General features: G+C 38.0%; 1 protein-coding gene across 2 annotated transcripts in view; it reads right to left on the bottom strand.

Annotated features, from left to right (window-relative positions):
- ArfGAP3 (ADP-ribosylation factor GTPase activating protein 3) overlaps positions 1 to 13178 on the bottom strand; it is a 191506-nt gene extending 178328 nt beyond the window's left edge. For both annotated transcript variants that reach the window (XM_067142586.2, XM_067142587.2), the window contains exons 1-2: positions 13044 to 13178; positions 12497 to 12688 (exon numbers count right to left, since the gene is read on the bottom strand). In XM_067142586.2, the coding sequence (XP_066998687.1) occupies positions 12497 to 12688; positions 13044 to 13118 (267 nt within the window). In that variant the 5' untranslated portion in view covers positions 13119 to 13178. The remainder of the gene's footprint in view (positions 1 to 12496; positions 12689 to 13043) is intronic.
- Positions 13179 to 19463: the final 6285 nt, after the last annotated feature.

Below are 19463 nucleotides of genomic sequence, written 5' to 3'. Positions count from 1 at the left end.
AGCCTAGTGAACCCAAGAACAAATCCTCACACATTGGAGGAACTGAAAGAAAACATTATGAATGAAATCAGAAACATTACAGTGGCAGAATTAACTTGCATCACCCAGAATGTGGTTACCAGATACAATGCCTATATAACTCAGGAACGATAACACTTCTGGCATCTTTTATAAGATAAGATTTCATATAAGATTGTATACAAGCTTAAAGCAGGTCGGCCGAACGCAACAAGTTTGGCTGAGGCAACTGCCGTAGCGCAGAATGCAAACACTGTGCGTTCGGTCTTGGTTTATATGAGAGACCCTGTAGTCAAAGGCCCCATCTCCTTACGCCCAAATCTTCATACATTACTTCTTAGTCTCTCGATGACAAGTGTAATAGACTAATATAATGTGGAAACAATATTCTTTAACCCATGAGTAAATAAGGAAAATATCGAGCTCGACAAATTATTATTATTACTATTACTTGTGAGGTGTGGTTATTAAGTTTTTACATCTATCAGTGTTAGTATTATTATTATTTACGTAGTTGTGTATGAACTTTACTTGGTATAATCATGAGTAGAGTTTGTGATATTTAGCATTTGCGATAAATGCAAAATATCATAATCTATAAGCTTCATTTCCGTATTGATTGTAGCTACACCATAAAATGATACTGAAGCCTCCACCTTATCAATACATTTATTTATTTACTATTAATCACAGTAATCACAGTACCGGTTTCAACCCCTCTAGGGTCATCCTCAGCTGTCATATACGAATATAGTTATTAAAACATCACATTGGAAGGTGTTGTACATACATGAAAATTGACCCAATTTGACAGGCCGTTTAAAATAAGTTATATATTAAAATGGTAAAATAAATCCTCTCTTCTTCAATTATAAAAAGATTACATAATGTGAGAGGTATATCACTAAAATGTTCCTGTTGATTTGGTAAGCGTAAATTGAGATTTGTACTATTGTGTATACACTGATGTTCATAGAGTAATCACTATTTTACGTTAAAACTTATAATTAATTATTAAAAACATTTCGACATTTATTCTTCTGGTAAAGTAAACTCGTGTCCTCATCCTGAGGTGGTGCAGCTCTTCTTAGGCACACCCCCATTGGAGATGAGCTGCATGTACCATTTCAACCACATACCAGCCCTCCTGCCATTCTTAAATTTCTGGCAGTACCGGGAATCGATTCTGGTGATTATGTTGCTTATTACACGATGTCCTTCTGTTGGTAGTATGTGTATCTTGAAGTGATCTGGACACTGTCTATGAAGAAATAGGTCGTAGTTTAATGTTCGGTTCGATGCAATGTCTATGTACTATATTCATAGTATATACTAAATGCTGAGTTAATAGTAATGCGTATTGTAAGTATAAAAATTTTGTTTAGTTTGCGACGTGCACTTTAATATGATGTTATATGCTATGTCAAGTGTCAAATGGATTACATTTTTAATATCTTAAATGATAGCGTGTAGGCTTCTCTCTATATGTTGTAGGCTGTGATATCTGTAAATAGAAATGAATTGTGTAAGAAACGGCGTTTAATAGGTTTGTAAAAAGTAAACTTTTGTGTATATTGTACTTACACTGGGTGTTGACATTATGTGTGTTGCACGGCAGCACGTCAAGTTCTGTTACGTGTTAGTCTAGGGCTGCTGCTCGCGGCTGTACAGGGGAGGTTAGGACGGGGTAGGAGGAGTGGCTGTAGGGGGGAGTAGAATTAAATGCGAAATATGTCGAAACTTTGTCAGTGTATGTGTCTTCATCTTATATGACCCGTACGAGTGGTTCTTAGCGATTTCAAATTAGCGATAAAATGCAAAATTGATTCAAAATGCAAAATTATACAATTCATGCGAAATAGATGCTAAACTCTCAGTTTTATACGAAATAAACATATATCTTTTTTTAAACGATGCATTTTTCTTAAAAATAAGATATATGTTGTTATTTATTTCAGGAGAAATAATTATTACGGCACCCATTGCGATCGTAAAGCGGTAACATGCTTTGACGGACACTTCCGTCCTGCTGCACGGAACATTTATAAGATATTATCGCAATTAGCCAACTTTGACTACTTCAATCACGACCTGAATTTTCTATATTCAAGAAATAGCGCACTGTGCATACACGTTTTAATTTGTTTCCGGTATTGCGCTTTTTACCATTTTTTCTATTCACTATTGTTTTTTCACGTCAACTGTTCTAAAAATCTTCAAGATCATAATTACGTATTCAATTATATTGAATCATATTATAAGTATATATATAGGTACATTTTCGTGAACTAAGCAAATACTTGATCATTAATCTATCCTTCAATCTCCGTCAGCGTATGAAACTACAGCACTTGACGTAAACACCACGCCGATCTTCTGGAGCTTGCAAGTTACTTCGGTTGAGCTGCTCGTCTTCGGCTTCTTCATGACTTTAGATCTTCATTTTTGGATTGTGTTGTGACTTTGTGCCTGATGGTGTATGCAGGCTGGCTCATTTAACTGTTCTCTGCTTTTTGTGAACATTGTGAGACAGTGCCCAACATTGCGTGTGCCATGCTGATGCTCGGAAGATTTCGCATTACATCTTTTAAGTGACTTACATTCCACTTCGTCTGAATTTTACAGTGCCTACCCCCGTCATTTTTATATCGCCTCTTCAACTGATATTGTGTGGACTTGACCGTTAACTTCGTTCTTACTTATGCATTGTTTTTCGAGTTATAATCGGCTGATGATGACCCAGACTGGGGTCGAAACCGGTACCATTTCCACTTTTAATTAAATAAGAATATAATCTCTACATCTCTTATTTACTTGTGTTGAATAGGTTGAACTACCATATTTATTATTTCAATTTAACAGTGATACTTTTCAATACGGAACAATGAAATTTTTATCTTTATATTCCTACTGATGTTATTGTCATGACCTATGATGGCATCAGTTGGGAAAACCACAAAGACAGTCTTTCTGAGAATGTACAAAGCCAGATGGAGAGCGAGTGTTTGCCGTTATAATGAAAATTGCCCAACTCAACTGTGACTGGCAGTAGACAAGTGGGCCTACCATTACACTGAAAAGTCCCCAACACAGTCTTCACATGAGAAGAGACGTATGGTGACATTCCCATCGTATTTCTGGGGTAAAGTTAAAAGCTATGCAATTTAACACATTCTTACAACGTGTACGCTACTTAACCTAGAATTCTGTCTACAGTGTATAATTCCGTAGCGAAGCACCAGTACATCAGATAGTAAGTGTACTGGATGTACACCTCCTCCGTACATTTGAACTGAGCACCTTTTAAAAGGCCATCTGTGTTATCAATCTGAAACTGTGTATCTAAAGAAGTTTGGACCTTTAAGGGAATTTAATATTGTCTAAGTTTGTGAACCTGAAGTGTTTGTTTAGATTGTTTTTTGTGTGCTAAGGTAACTAGCACTTCTACCACTTCCTTCTTCCTTGAGTTATTAGCCAATTAGAAATTTTTGTAGCCAATTAAAATTGGAGGTGTGTACAGGCATTCTGTCTAGAGTTCTGGAACTTTTCCCTCTGCTATAAAAGCTGGACGCTTTTGGGCCATTTTGTCTTCTTCATCGCTCCAGTCTAAAGAGCATACGGTGTTAGTGGAGGCAGGGCCCGTCGTCGGAAGGCCCACCAGCTCAAGGTAATGACAGACATATTTTTAAAATGTGATAGCTCCAGAAAGTGAACTTGAGGGGAAGGTTTCAAAATTCTTTCTTAATGTAAAAGTCTAAAGTTTAACATTACGTTTTAAATGTTTTTCAGGCAAGTCTAAGACTCTATTCAAATCCTTGCTGGGAAATATGTAACTTAGGGATTAAAGAGTGTTCACCCTCTAGTAATTCCCATTCAACTTGGTATGGGAGTGACTTATGTTTTTCTAAAAATCTAAATTTTTAACAGTATTTTAGAACTTGATATCTCTCCATCTAGTCACCCTCTGTAGTACAGGCTTAGCCTCTGTAACTTAGGGCCATAAGCCCATGTAGGATTTTCAGTGTTTTTCAAAAGGTTTCAAAAGGAGTTCAAGTGCTTCACCTCCTAGCATATGTTCATGGCCAATTTTCTTAAACAGTTTCTTTCTGTACATTTAAACCATGGGCACTTATTGCCCGTTTAAATTCTAGTTATTTACAGACAATTGTGGATCAGACTGTCGAGCAGAGATGACAGTAAACACTGTTTTCGAAGTTATCTGTACAAAATTCTGATAAGAAACTTGTGCCTTTGAGAGACTGGACTGTTGTAAATTTTGGATCTCAGTCTCCTAAAGTGTAACTGGGTGGAGCAATTATGCTCTTTGAAATTGTGTAAATTTAGAGCTACAAAGCTCATCTCTTTGAACTTATTGTGTCAATTTTCTCTATGGTACCTGATTGTTTTATGACTGTAAATCATTACTGTTATAAGAGCTGATGAGCTCATTGTTATTTCATTTAACTGTTATTTATTGTTGTTCATTCACAGATTATCAAACTTTAAAAACAGAAAAAACAAAGGGAAGATACAAAATTTCAGAATTTAGTGTTTTAAATTATGCTTTGATCTTTTCTCTGTCCACCCAATCACCCCAGCATCTTCTTACACCTCTGCAAACCACCAAACCACAGTAACAGTAATTATACAAAATATGGTACTGTATACAACGCACTGCCTCTAGCAAAGCACCAGAAATGTAATCAATTCCAGCTGCTTTTCTAATTTTCAAATTTTGTATCTTGTTGTAAATATCTTTCTGACTATAGGTAAATTTCAACACTTTGTTAGTATTAATCGCTACCTCTCCTTGGACATTATCCTTGTACCCATCTTTCCTTACTGCTGACTGAATAATTCTAACTTCTGCCTCAAATATACATTCTCCTTGTTCATTAATATTTCTTGGAACCTGTTTCTGCCTTAAATTACCTAACATATCCTTCCTTCACTAAAATTCATACGAATGCCAATTACGTATGCCATTATGTTATCCTTCGCTGACTTCTTTGCAAAATTCAATTTCCTATGCTCCACAAAACAATACCTCACACCCAGGCATATTACCAACTAAACAAAAGAACATCGATGGATTCGTGTTCATTTTCAGAACAAACAGAAATGTTCAAATAGGGGCAAAAACAAACTGATAACAGTCCTCCAGGATGGATTTTTATCACAGTTTGGGAGCTTCAGTATGGTGTATGTCCTCCACGAGCATTTATTACACCTTGGCAGCTACGTAGCATGCGCCATAAATACCGACGGAGGTCACGTTGCGGTATCAGGTCCCATTCTTCAATGAGAGCCTGTTCAAGGTCTTGGAGAGTCTGTAATGGAACAGGACGCCCACGACCATTTCTGTCAAGCCTATCCCACATACGCTCGATGGGATTACGGTCGGGAATCACTGCTGGCCATTCCATCTCTTGAATGTCCAGTTCTCACACAACAGCTCTGGTGATGTGAGCCACGAGCCCTGGCATTGTAGTACATACGTACGAATTCAGGGCCAACACCGAATGCGGCAACCAACACATGCTGTAGCAGTATCTGCTCGATGTACCCCGCAGCGGTAAGATTACCATGGACGACGACAAGATCCGTATGGCCATCAATACTAATTCCACCCCACACCATCACAGAACCTTGTCTGAATCGGTCGCCTTCCTGGACAACATTTGGCCTCTACTGCTCACCACGGCGCCTCCATACACGTTGACGTCCATCATGCTGTGTCAGAGGAAATCTGGACTTGCCTGTGAACATCACAAGTCTCCATTGGCGAAGTTGCCAGTTGACGTGGGTACAGGAGAACAGAAGGCAAGCTGCGCAATGTTGCTGCGTTAAATGGGACACTCAAACAGGATGTCTGGGTCGTAAGGGCAGTTCTCTTAACCTGTTCCTTACTGTCTGGTCAGACAGCATGACTCCAGCGACCCTCCTGAGGTCTTGTTGCAGTTCTCTGGCAGTTGCTGAACAACATCGCAGCACACAAGTGGGCAGATATTGGTCATCCTGTGGGGTTGTCAAGCGTCAACAACCTTGTCCAACCCTCCTTGTGAACTGGTCTGTCTCACTGTAGCAATTCCACAAGAGCTCAATAATTGATGGATGGACATTGAGATCCACAGCAACATGACGAAAAGGCCATCCTTCCTGGATCAAAGTGATGGCCCTTGCAACTTGAACCTCGTTAAGATGTCTCATGGGATGTGCTGCTTTACGTACAACATGCTCAAATGACCGCAGTAGTCTGTGTACCTCACGACGACACAAGGATGCACCGCTATTCACTTTGTTTCGATGAGTTACCTGACAGTTTAATGCATGGCTACAACTATAGATGGAGTATAATAACTTCGATTTGACATACCCTAAGTAGCTAAGGTCTCAAGATATGCTGTACGACCATTGGAACCTATCTACCAAATTAACGTTCAGATACCAGATGTTACAGAACATGTTCCCCTAATTTTTTTTGAACTGTGTATTTCACTCCAACCTGCACCTCCTCCTTAGTCTCTTCATTTCTTAGTTATAATATAGTGGGTCTTAACCATTCCTTACCACCTTTAAATGTACATACCTGTTTTCACATTCCCCCAACAACTTCTTTAAAGCCATCCCATAGACTACTCACATTTTTATTTACCATTTTCCACCGATCTTAATTACGTTTAAAAAACTCCCTCACATCTGTCTTATCAATCATCTGGTACTGCCAAATAATCCTATTTTTACAGTCTTCCTTTCTAACACATGTATGATTAACTACGACTAAAACAGCTTCAGGATCACTTATACCCCCTATCACTTCAGTGCTGTCCAGAATATTCGTCCCACGAGTTGGTTCCATCACTTTCTGATTCAGCTGTCCTTCCCATATTAACTTATTTACCAATTGTTGGTAATGCTTCCTGTCATTTGCATTACCTTCCCAATAGATATTTGGTAAATTGGGATCACCGCTACAATCACGTTCCTTTATGTATTGTTTCATAAATAACTGAATATCTTATAAAATAAATCCACATTAGCATCAGCACCGCCCTTCCCAGGTCTGTACACCCCAAAAATATCAAGTTCCCTATAAACTAAGAGATGAGCCTTACACCTACATCATGTTTCTCATCCTTAACTTTTTTGTAATTTATAAGTTCTCCTTTCATCAGTATAAATACCCCCCATCGTTTTTATCTTGTCTCTAAAGTTAACACTCCTGTTCCATGAGAAAATTCTGCACCCATAATATCACTCAACTACTATTACAATATCTGGTAAACAAATATCTGTTAACTTAATTCTATCCCTCTTTCTTTACAATACTTCAACAGTATAACATTAATATTTCCTGTCATCCTTACTCAACTTCCAGCTCCCTACACACTTATCGCAACTCCCTAGTACACCCTGGAAAGTACCGCCCTATAACCCTTCTTAACAAACCTAACTTATATGTACCACTGCAGTTCAATTGAAGGCCATCCAAGTGCAGATCCCTATCATCTACCTATCCATTAGGATCTACTAATCTCACCCCCCCACCAGTTGCCTATATACCAACTCCATAGTCTCACTTAATACTCCAATCACCTTCCAGTTGGTACCCCTCCTACACAGTCCTCCATAAGGCTTATACAGCAAGACTATGATGGCATGGACATATGAAAAATGCCGGAGAAACACAGCATAGATATACAAGGAAAATAACAAGAGGAAGACCAAGGGATAGAGGAGAGATCTCAAAAGAGAGGAAAGGACTGGACCAGGGTGATTACAAAGAGGTGGTGTGAAAGCAGGAGAAGACAGGGGCCCATGTTCCAAACAGACTTGACCCGTGGCTGGAAACTGTGCAATATTATTCTTCTTGTACCATATCGTCATCAGGCGTTAGCTGTTAACGGAGTGATCAGATTCTTTTATTCAGCAATATTCAAAAACCTATATATTAAAAGGTTTACTAAAAACAGCTTTGTCCAGTTCGTTTGTCCATTCTACTGGACCAATTTGCTTCAGTTTTGTTTCATCTCCAGAATTACGTGCCAGCAAACCATCAAGGAATGATAAGTCTCTAAATTCAGTCAACTTTGAGTAATCCTAAAATTGAATCATTTAATGATCACTGGCTGGCTCCTAAATTTAAAAACATGTGTCATGGTCTGCCCTAGCCTGCAATACATTCTGTATTTAATGGGTTGCACACTGTAAGTAAAGATATCGGCGAAGCTAAATGATTAAAAACGATGGTGACTATAGGCAAACCTGCAATTTCAACCGAACTTGGTACACATACGACTTAATACTATCTAGAAAGAAACACTGTGTAAGACACAACAAACATCCCTAGGGATGAAGTGGGAAGGGAGCGACATAAAAATAATAGAAAAAAATCTATATTTGGGTTGAATCCGTAGCTTCTGGGGGTCGCTGAGATGAATAGTGATGCTCCGGGATCATATTTAAATACAGCCACCATTGCCATGGGGGCAAGGGATGAGGAGTGAAAAAGGAAACGTCCAAAATGACCGAGAGTATGTACGTATGTTCCAACATAGTTCGCAACCAAACTTGGTACACATATGACTTACTACATGGAGAAGAATACTGTGGGAGTAAGACATCCCTAGCACCTGCAGTTAGGGGTGAGGATGGAGTGATATGAAAACATTAACAACCAATATTAGTGTTGAAGCCAAGTTATCATTCTCAGGGTAGCTGAAATGAATAGTGACACTTCAGATGCCATTTTAGTCTATCGGCATGGGGGTGGGCTAAAAAGGGGGTGAAAAAGAAAATTCCAAAATGACAAAGATTATTGATGTATGTGTTAGGAAATAATTATTTTAGTTCATTACTTGGTTTTTCATGATGAAAGCTATTTGCCAATGTGTTTTTGTAAGTATGAATACAGGATTTAAACTACAGTGTTTCATGAAAAACATTTTGAACATACAACATATTGCAGATACTACTTTCTCCCACAAATCGTTAGCATGTTTGAAATGTTTAGACCTAATGGATTTTTATTTCATTTGTGAATTATACCAGGTTTCATTTCCTCCAGCAGGTATATCGCTCTTCAGGATGCTCTGCATATTATTGAGTCAGATGATATAGAGAGGTTATCTTCACAGAACCTTCACAATTCATTCTGATGAAGACTCGGGTGAGGAAGATTGTGCACGACTTGCAAACAATCTTACTGACCTCCAACTTTCCAGCAATGCCAAGATTGTTTTTAGTACTTGAGAGTGTCAATATTTGGGAGAAGAAGATATTCCTGCAAGATATATTTACTGACGTCCAGAATAATCATGGATTAGGCCTATTTCCTGAACCTGACCAATTATGGGGGAGGGGAAAATGTTGCCTGTATAGCTTTCTGAGACAATTTCTGATGCAGAGGAGTTGCAATTCTTATCATCTGTGTAGGAAATATGCACTGGCACACGACATGACTCAAACTGAGTACTTTTCAATCAGACAGTTATCCACAAGCAACAAAAGCGTCATCAAGGTGCAGGACAGTCTTGCCTGGGGAACGTATAGAATAGTTCTACCATTTCTTTCCATATTTATGATGTTTCAAGACATACACATCTATTCTTCTAGCACTGCATCCATACTTCAAATTTTGTTACGGATCAACTAACCTCCCAAACAGTGAAAGACAATGCTTGTTGACCTCTTGATATCATTCACAAACCACCATTCCAGTTCTCAAATCTTGTACAGTCAAATAGGCTACATATATTGCCATTAGAATCACGAATCATAGATTTGTTGTTGACATCCATCAATCTCACCTTTAAACCTCCAGTACTAACATCTGGTCTCCGAGACCGACCGTCCAATTATTCTCCTATAACTTTAGTGTGTATGCTTCGCTAACGCATTGCTCATTGGTACCTTCAAATCGGTCAGTTTACTTAATGTTGCGTGAATGTTAAGTGACTGGCTCAAGTTCTTAGCAAGAATTCCTTTATTTTGGTCTCTCAGACTGAAGTTAGTACTAGTGCTACTTTCTGCTGGAAATGAAATGCAATGAATTACGAACGTGAACAAGAGTACATGGTGAAATTACTACTGGAATCTGAAGAGAATGTGGCCGCAGAAGATTTTGAAGATTTTGTGGAAGAAGATCACCTTGAATGTCGAAGAACAAGATTGGGAACGTGGAAGAGATACAAAATGAGCAAGATATTGATAACAGGACTTCTACACAACCAAAACGACAACGTAAAGTTCCGCACTTCATTGGAAAAGATTGTGTCACAAAGTGGAAAATGCATATTCCTCATCAAAATGTGAGAAGTCTCTCAGTGAATCTCGTAACTCATTTGCCTGGAGTGAAAGGACCGCCAAGAAATTTGACTTCTATTGTAAATATATGGAACTGCTTTTTTGATGCTAAAATTCTAAACATTCTGGTCGATTGTACAAGTAACAACACGAGGCTTAATAATCAAGTTTTGTAGTTTAGTTTCTCTTTAACAAATGATTTACTTGCTTTAAAACATAAGAAATATGCATGTTTATAACTCCGGACTCACAGACCGATGTTGGCACTGATGCTATGATTTGTCATGTTAGTACTGGAGGGTTAAATAGGCCTGTTCCTCGCATGGTAAAATTAAAGGAAGAATTGGAAGCACGATCTGACAAATTGTTTGAATAGCTAATCATCAGCTACTCCCCCACATGGAGCAGTAGACAGAGGACATATTACTATGGCTACTTAGTCTCTAACAGCAACCGATGCAGAAGCATCAAATAATACTGTTGTTTTACATTCACGTTGTAGCTAATATGACCCAAATATCATCCAATTCAAACTATATCCAATTACATCCTACTCACTGGCATGATAATACCATAATACCCGATGTTGGTCTTAGGGCCCCATTACCTATGGAAACAGAAGTGTAAGACAAAGCACTTGTTCAAGACAGTGAAGAAAACTTGTGCTACAAGTCACTAGCCTTCTTTTCACAAAGTTTCTAACACCTCAGAGTTCATGTGTCATTTGAAGGATTGGGGGCCTTTCAGGAAAGACAGCCTCCCCACACAGTTAAAAAAATTATATCACTACCACTCACTGAGTCTGTTAGATGATAGCAAACTACAATATATACGAATTTGCACCACAAACTGACATAATAGGTGAACAGTTTGATCATACATAATGGTATAGTAGTAACAGGAAGTGCTACAGTCTAGTGTGCTACCATGAAAATTAATAATGTTTGAGGGGTAAAACTTCCGCAAGCGGGCCGGGCATGGCGCGCCTCGCACTCCGCTCGCTGTACGCACGGAGGCTTGGCGGCGGGTGATGCTGTTACCAACTGTTGAGGAAAAGTGACGATACGTTACAACCACTAAATTAACTTTTTTCTTGCCGTGCGGGCAGTATGCGCCACGGCGATAGTTAAGAGCCTCTCGAAGGGAGTGTGGCCCCCTGTTCTCATGACAGAGCTTGGCTTGGATTTAAAAAGAGTTGAGAAAATGTGACGATATGATACAACCACTAAATTAACTTTTTTCTTGCCGTGCGGGCAGTATGCGCCGCGGCGATAGTGAACAGCCTCTCGAAGGGAGTGTGGCCCCCAAAGGGGGCCACTGTTCTCATGACAGAGCTTGGCCTGGATTTAAAATGATATGTTACAGCTACTAAATTACATTTTTTTCTTGACGATCGAGTGTTTATATTTTGCGCGGTGTGGTGTCCCTGTGGCGACCGACCATGCGACCTCTAGCGGGGAAAAAGTTACATAGGCTTCTTCACAGCTGATCGGAGCTGGCCAATGGGAGTAAAGATAATGGTGGCAATTTCTTCCTTCATGCTGTATTACTTTCTGTTTTCCTATAAAAGAAAGAATAGTTTTCGGGGCGGGATGGTGGGATTATAGCAAGCGTAGAGGAAGGATCTCTCCTCTCAGGCACTCCAGGTATTGTAAAACGTTCCTTTTCAATCTTTACTAATGATGACCAATGCCGGCCCGCTTGCGGAAGCGCCACCGTTTGAGGAGTAAATTAGGGGGTCCGGAAGTTAGTTTAGATATTAAAGTAAATGGACAATATCCAATACTGGGGCAGTGCACCTTTACAGGATGACAATACATTGAGAATCAAGGAACAGCAAAAATGCAGAAAGTTTGTAAATATGCGGCATAGTTAGGCTATCTGGGAACGGGAAAATAGTTCACAAATCAATGTTAAATCTAATGTCTGTCTAAAGTTAGGCAAGAACATGTCAAAAACTCACAAATTTATAAATCCTGAAGGGGTCAGAGAAGCTGGAGATACGAATACAGTCCACACATAGCCTAGGCCTACTCCTGTGAAAAACCATCAGTGCAGTGACTCTCATCGATAAAATAAAATCAACCACCCAAGAGTAATATAAGCAAAACAGTAACAGGGTATTACTCAAATAATTCATGCATAGGCCTATAACATATCAAGATTTACATACCGCATTTGCATTTCCACCCAGCTGCATCTGTCGCAACTGGACCCATGTCCAATTGGTATCTAACTGTGTAGACCGAACAAATGAGACATGAACACCCAATCCTCTATGAACAGCTGAACAGTCGATACAAATGAACACACCATACGTAACGCTGGCCCAAGTCGGATTTTTTGCATTGCAGTCGAAGCATGCCTAAAAACAAACAAAAGAAGTGCGCAATATATTGACATTATAACATACAGGATATTTCTACGTATACAGGAAATATTCGAAAGTCAGGTTAGAGTTGCCACGTTTCAATCAAAATTTAACATTCAATGACATTGTCAGCAAACTGACTGTATGACAAGCATTTTAAGCGACCAAAACGATGAAGGAAAACTGGTATTTCTAAACAAATGTAAGCTTATCAATTAAATTAACCAGTTCCCAACATAAGTGTGCGAAAACACATCAGAAAAATCTCCTCTTGACACTGGGCACAATAAAACGTCACGAAGTATACAGTATTATAACTCCCACGCATAAATTTAATGTTAAAAAGTACCTTATTCGTAGGTAGTGACCGCAGCCTTTTAAATGCCAACTGTAAGTCGTTTCTACTCGGACTCTCGTCCGCCATTTTTGACTTGTTGTCAAGTTTAGGAATGACGACGAATGGAAGCACTCACGTGGGGTATGTATCATTAGCAAATCGCGTACATTCCTTTAAATACTCTGGCGAATCATATGAGATAGATACGGGGCGGCATGTCTTCATTGGTCCACGGTAACTTACGTCAGATTGACAGTTCTCAGCAAAGATGTAAGTAGAAATACCTTCAAGCACATCATGCTGTGCAATATTGTGGGATTCCGTATGACACTATTCTCCAATCGAACGAAGAAATAAGTGATTCAAAAACATTTTTTAAGTATCTATATAACATATCAAATATAGCCATTGAGATCCAAAGGATAACAAATCGTAATTTGGGGAAGAATAATAGGCACCATATAATAATTTTTATTTCGCACAATGTGCTAAATTTGCATATTACATCAAGTAAATTACAATTCACTCAAGGAGAACTTTGTTCAGAGCAAAATTGATTCAGAATCACTTCCTTGAAAGAATAAATGAAGCTTAATTATTCAAAAAAGATAAATGTTTTGCGCACCAAATCAACTGATACGAGGTCATTCTATGTAATTACATATTTTGTTCCTTGCTATTTAGGTACTGGGAAAAGTCATATGTTCGCAAAGCACTATATTAGGGTTATTATTACCGAATTTCATTTTACATATTTTTTATATTTGTGGGTATTCTACATATTCTTAGTGATATTACATAAAACTACAGATTTTAGCATTTTCCTGTTTTCATATATAATAAATTGCTGAATTGAAGTTTCACACTTAATATGGGGTTGTTGTCTGTTCTCTCAACAGGGGGATTAAGGTAATTATGAGTGACAGGTATTTGAGAGGATGATAGGTGCAGGTAGAAACACTTGCGAAATAGGTTATTCTAAAGGTTCCAATTAGCTGCAGGAAAACTGTTACTTTACATGTGCCAGTCTTAAATCTTTCATCCCTTTTAGAGTTAATTGCGTTACAACTAGCTATTTTCATGTTGGAGTTTCCAGGAATATTTTCCTAAGCGCATTTCTGTGACCTCTTTATTATGTATTATCCGCACACTTTATCTTGGTGCATTTACTAGAGGTGGGGACGGAGCGAGTAATACCGATGAGTAATCCGGTTGTAGCGGTGGAGCGCACCACCGATCCCCTCCGCTTACAACTGCGAGTACTCGCGGAGGACCTGAGTACAGTGTAGCGCACAACACACGTACGAAAGTACCTGTATTCAATCTGTGTTGTTTCGAATGTACGTATATATTTCCTACGCTTGTTATGTTTTGTAGATAATGTAAAGTCTGTTAGATTATATTTGTGGTGTTAGTGTGATATTTAAACATATTCGTAGATAGTAGTTATATTTTTAGAACATTTAAAGGAATTTAAAGAAATGTTTACAGAAAGTTGTTCCACAATGGCCACGAAAACCGTCGGATGCCTGGCAGTTTTTTGACATCACTGACAATAGGAAACACGCAAAATGCAAATTTTGTGGCCGCACATACGCGACGGGTGGTGGCACATCAAATATAATATAATATAATATAATATAATATAATATAATATAATATAATATAATATAATATAATATAATATAATATAATATAATATAATATAATATAATACAATATAATATAATAACTGTATTTATAGAAGCATTCTACTGATAGCTGTTTGGCATTGGGACGTGTAGTAGTATGTTGTCAGATATGTTTTGTAATCACATTTGCAAAGAAGGACATTCCAGTCAACGTTCATTTACGTAATTACTTTTGTCATCCTGTAGATGAAATTATGTCAGTGTTTTCATTATATTCTGATAAGATTCTTTATATTCAGGTTATTCTTCTCATTAACAGTGTACCGTATCACATGAACTTACGAAATAATGGTTAATACATTACTTTTCTGTTAACTTCCAATCCCCTTGTATACAAACCCTTTCGGTAGGTATGCGCCATACTTTGTTTCACTATTCGAATGAGTTAACTATACGAGTAACTAACATTTATTCCACATACTACCTCCTACTCCCTAGCAGTTACGTATATAACAATTATAGTGAATATGCAGTTATTTACAGTTGTTACGTTGTGAGAGAAGGGTATTAATAGAGGGATGCAATACCTTCGCAGTGCATACCTATAACGTGTTTAAACGTCCCGCGTCAGGACATTTACTCGGTAGTTCACTCGGTACTACCGGGTGATGACGTCACAACAACTGCTCCGCTCCGCTCCGCTCCGTCCCCAGCTCTAGCATTTACACGCTAGTGCTGAATCGGTCCCAGTCTCTACTGTATTTGATCACTCGACGTTAGCCCCTGACGGGACGTACTCGGGCTCCACCTGGATACCACGGCCGAACCCTTACGGAACACGCCGAAGATTTCCGAACAGCGCACTGGCTTTGAGTTGACAATGCAAAAGAACGAACTGTAGGAGATCTGCTGAACGAACGAACGAACGAACGAACGAACTATTGTAGTGTTTATGAGGTACACAACGAATACATACGAAGAGAACCGGGCAGTGACGATTGACAGCAGGAAAGTGTATTTATTGTACGCGAGTGGTTTGAGAAGAAAATTACGTGTGTATATTTTCGAATATCTACTTGTGCATAGCGTTCGTTACTGTACCTGTGGGATTAGTGTATTTCGTTTGGTGTGTCCAGCTATAGTGTGTATTTAGTTACGGTACGTGTCGCGTGTTTATTTAGTTTTTCTTCAGTTTAGGTAGGCCTACTTACATAGCGTTATAATGAGCAACGTTAAGCAATACTCGTGTTCTGAATGTGATAAAAGCTATGAGCATAATAAAAATCTTAGGAAACTTGTTTCTAAGGCCCATCCAGAGAAACTAGATGAAATTGCGCCTTGTTTAAAGGGCGAGACATCTCTTCCGCACCAGTGTAAATTTTGTGATAAACAGTTCACGCACAGTTATAATTTAAAACGGCATGAGCGTCAGTGCCACACAAACTTAATTGGAGGACCTGAGACAGAGGAAAAAAATTACCTTCTTTCTCAAGCTTCCTATGTGGAAACAGCACATTGAAAGCAAAATATATTCACAGTATGTAAAGAAAAGGGGTTCTTACACTGCAACAGATAACACGAAGAGACATTACTATGTGTGTCATCGATCAGGCTTTTTTGTGTCTGAAAGTAAAGGCATCAGGCACTTGAAGCTCCAGAGAAGCAACAAAGTTGATGAGATCTGTCCAGCAAGTATTCGACTAATTGAACACGAAAATGGAATGTGTGAAGTAAAATATGTTCCCACTCACAGAGGTCATCAAAATGATCTAAGCCATCTTGCCCTCACAGATGTAGAGAGGAAAACATTAGCAACAGATATTGCCAACCAGATTCCTTTTCAAGCTATTCTGGACAAAATTTGCGAATCTGTGACAGACTCAAAGCTTGAAAGAATTTATTTAATCACAAAACAGGATTTGTATAATATTGAGCGTAGTTTTAACTTGAGCTCTAAATCTGTCAGACATCAGGAGGATGGTACAAGTGTTGAGGCCTGGGTCAATGAAGTTAATTCAGGTGACAGTCCCTGAGTATTATTCTATAAACCTCAGGGGACCACCAGTGAAAAGCATCCAAACCTCAGAAGTGATGACTTTATTTTAATTATTATGAACAGTACACAGAGTGAAATATTAAAGAAATATGGTAGTGACTGTATATGCACTGATGGAACTCATGGGCTTAATAGCTACGGGTTTGAGTTAATAACGCTTTTAGTTCTGGATGACTTGAAACAGGGCTTTCCTTGTGCATTTCTGATTTCCAATAGAAGTGACCAGGAAATATTGTCTCTATTTTTCACCTACATTAAGAATGAGGTTGGTTGTGTATCCACAAAGGTCTTCATGTCCGATTTGGCGGAAGCCTTCTACAATGCTTGGAATGCAGTCATGGGACCTGCAACCATGAGATTATTTTGCTCATGGCATGTTGACAGAGCATGGAGGAAGAATATTCAGACCAAAGTAAATGGGAAGGAAAAACAAGGAAATGTTTATAAAATTCTGAGAACATTAATGCAACAATATTTAGATTTTTGTGAATTAAATAGGGGTGGTCCTGCACACCTAGTTGCTATGTCAGTGAGTGTATAGCATCATGCAACATTTCATATAAAGTGACTATGAACATTGTGCTTTGAGTGTTTCAGATCAAAAGCAGTTGTTATTTCAGTTAGTAATGAGTAGTTTGGAATGTTGTGAAATGATGATGATGATGCTTGTTTAAAGGGCCCTAACATCTAGGTCATCAGCCCCAAATGTTGTGATATCAGTGTTAGATGAGATATGTGTTTGTGGCCTGTTGTAAAGAAAAGGGTTTAGAATGTTTTGAAACATATAGTCAGTATGTAGGTAAATAATACACAGAATTAAGCAATCACTGTTTTCAGGATTTTAATGCAAAAAGTAGGAAGTTATGAGCATCACTGTAAAACTCTCATTTGTAACATTGATAATTAATCCTATATGGACTACACATACACAAAAAGAAAAGAAAGAAAAAAAGGAACATCTGATACAGATTTGAGGTCCTTTATTTAATCATGAATAAACACATTTAGGCATAACTTATACAAACTACTATTTACTTCTTCCTGAATTGAAATCCTCAGAAGTACTGTTCTGAAGGATCACTAGACATTATGATGGAGGTGGTGCATAACTTGATGGGTATAATTGTTTTTAACTTACTTGCTTTATAGTTGACCTTTCATAGGGCAGAAGGTTGCAAGTTGAAAATGAGGTAAAGCTTTTTGTGAGATCAACATAAGATAAGGGCATACATAAGATATTACATTTGAAAATTTAATGTGATTGGACCTTTTACAATAGACTCGTGGGCTGTACCACTGTCTGTTTAGAGCAAGAGATTATCTTCAGGGTGCTGTAGTACAGTACTGTACCACCTTCCTCTACCAAAGTCTTTCTCATCAAAAACAACTGCAATATATCCTATTATGAATACCTAAGTAATTTAGAATAGGTATGCTAGTTAAGAAATATATAAGTGATGTTTACGTTTGTTGAAAGAATCATACAAGGAACAGTATCAAAGTCATGATGGAGGAAATTCAGGAGACAGAACACTTTAAGTCACTTAATAAACAACAGCAGTCATACTTGGCAGAGGAAGGAAAAACTTATCAGCAGCTCACTGTCGGACCTGTGTCTGGAAGTGGGTGAATAATCTGTACAAAACTCAAGGCTGCCACTCAGTATTGATATACTAATTTTTTTCTAAAATAAAACAAAAAGAAACACATTGCATATCTTCTTCACAAAAAAATCTTTACATCACCTCTTACAGCAATCTGTCATTTGCCCTTAATTTCTAATTTTTATCAGAATACTACCATAATACAATAAAAAAGAAGTACTATAATATGAATATTAGATCAATAACTAAAAAGGTTTACCATGAACCATTAAATTGCTATTTTTTCTGGAAAATGTTTGTTATAAGATAAGACATCATCTAAGTTCTTCTGCATGCATTCTACTTCTTTATATACAAGCTTTCTCTTGTTTTAAAGTTATTATTCCATGAAATTCATTCCCTGAGTGACCTTTATATTGCCAAGACCATTTATTACACAGCTTTCTTTAACTTCAATTTTACTTCTTCAAAAAGCTTGTCACTAGTTGCCATTTCTTCACTTTTATTTCTTAAGTTTCTTGAAATCTCAACTTCTTCAGTATTTAAGTTGCATTTCTTATTTACTTTTCCAAGTTTGATGCACTTTTCTTCCTCTCCATCAAGTTCATTTAGTGCTCATTCTGTCCTTTCTGGATGAGCAGTGTAGCAAGAGTGAGCAGATCTTGTCATTGTCAGTTGCTTCGTTGTGACCAGATCAATTATGGTTTGTTTTACTGCAGTAATTTTTAAAAGCATCCTGAATATTTATTCTTGTATTTAATATTCCTGGTGACATGGGCGATGCTTTGTCATTGGTCAAATCTTGGCTCATCTGAGAGAAAGCTCTCTACATCTGCACTCCTAGAGGATAGAGTGAAACATATCTTAATTGTATCTGCTACTTCAGGATATTTCCCTTTCCCACATGGAAGTTTTAGATTGATATGAGGTTTCTGGTTCTTTTAACTTACAGATTTTTAATTTGCCTTAACTTTCTCAAACTTAAATATCTTCCATTCATCTTGAAGGATAATACTATCCATGGAGGAAGACTGTAGGGTTGACTTAATTGGTGACGGCGAACAAATTCGTTATCTTGGAACTACCTTCAGGGATACTCTAGTGTTCAACGAGACTGCTGTAATGAAAAACCTTCACAATA

This window comes from Anabrus simplex, chromosome 3 (genome assembly GCF_040414725.1).
Source record: "Anabrus simplex isolate iqAnaSimp1 chromosome 3, ASM4041472v1, whole genome shotgun sequence".
In the NCBI taxonomy this organism is placed as follows: Eukaryota; Metazoa; Arthropoda; class Insecta; order Orthoptera; family Tettigoniidae; genus Anabrus; species Anabrus simplex.
This window is presented reverse-complemented; position numbering and strand designations above follow the sequence as displayed.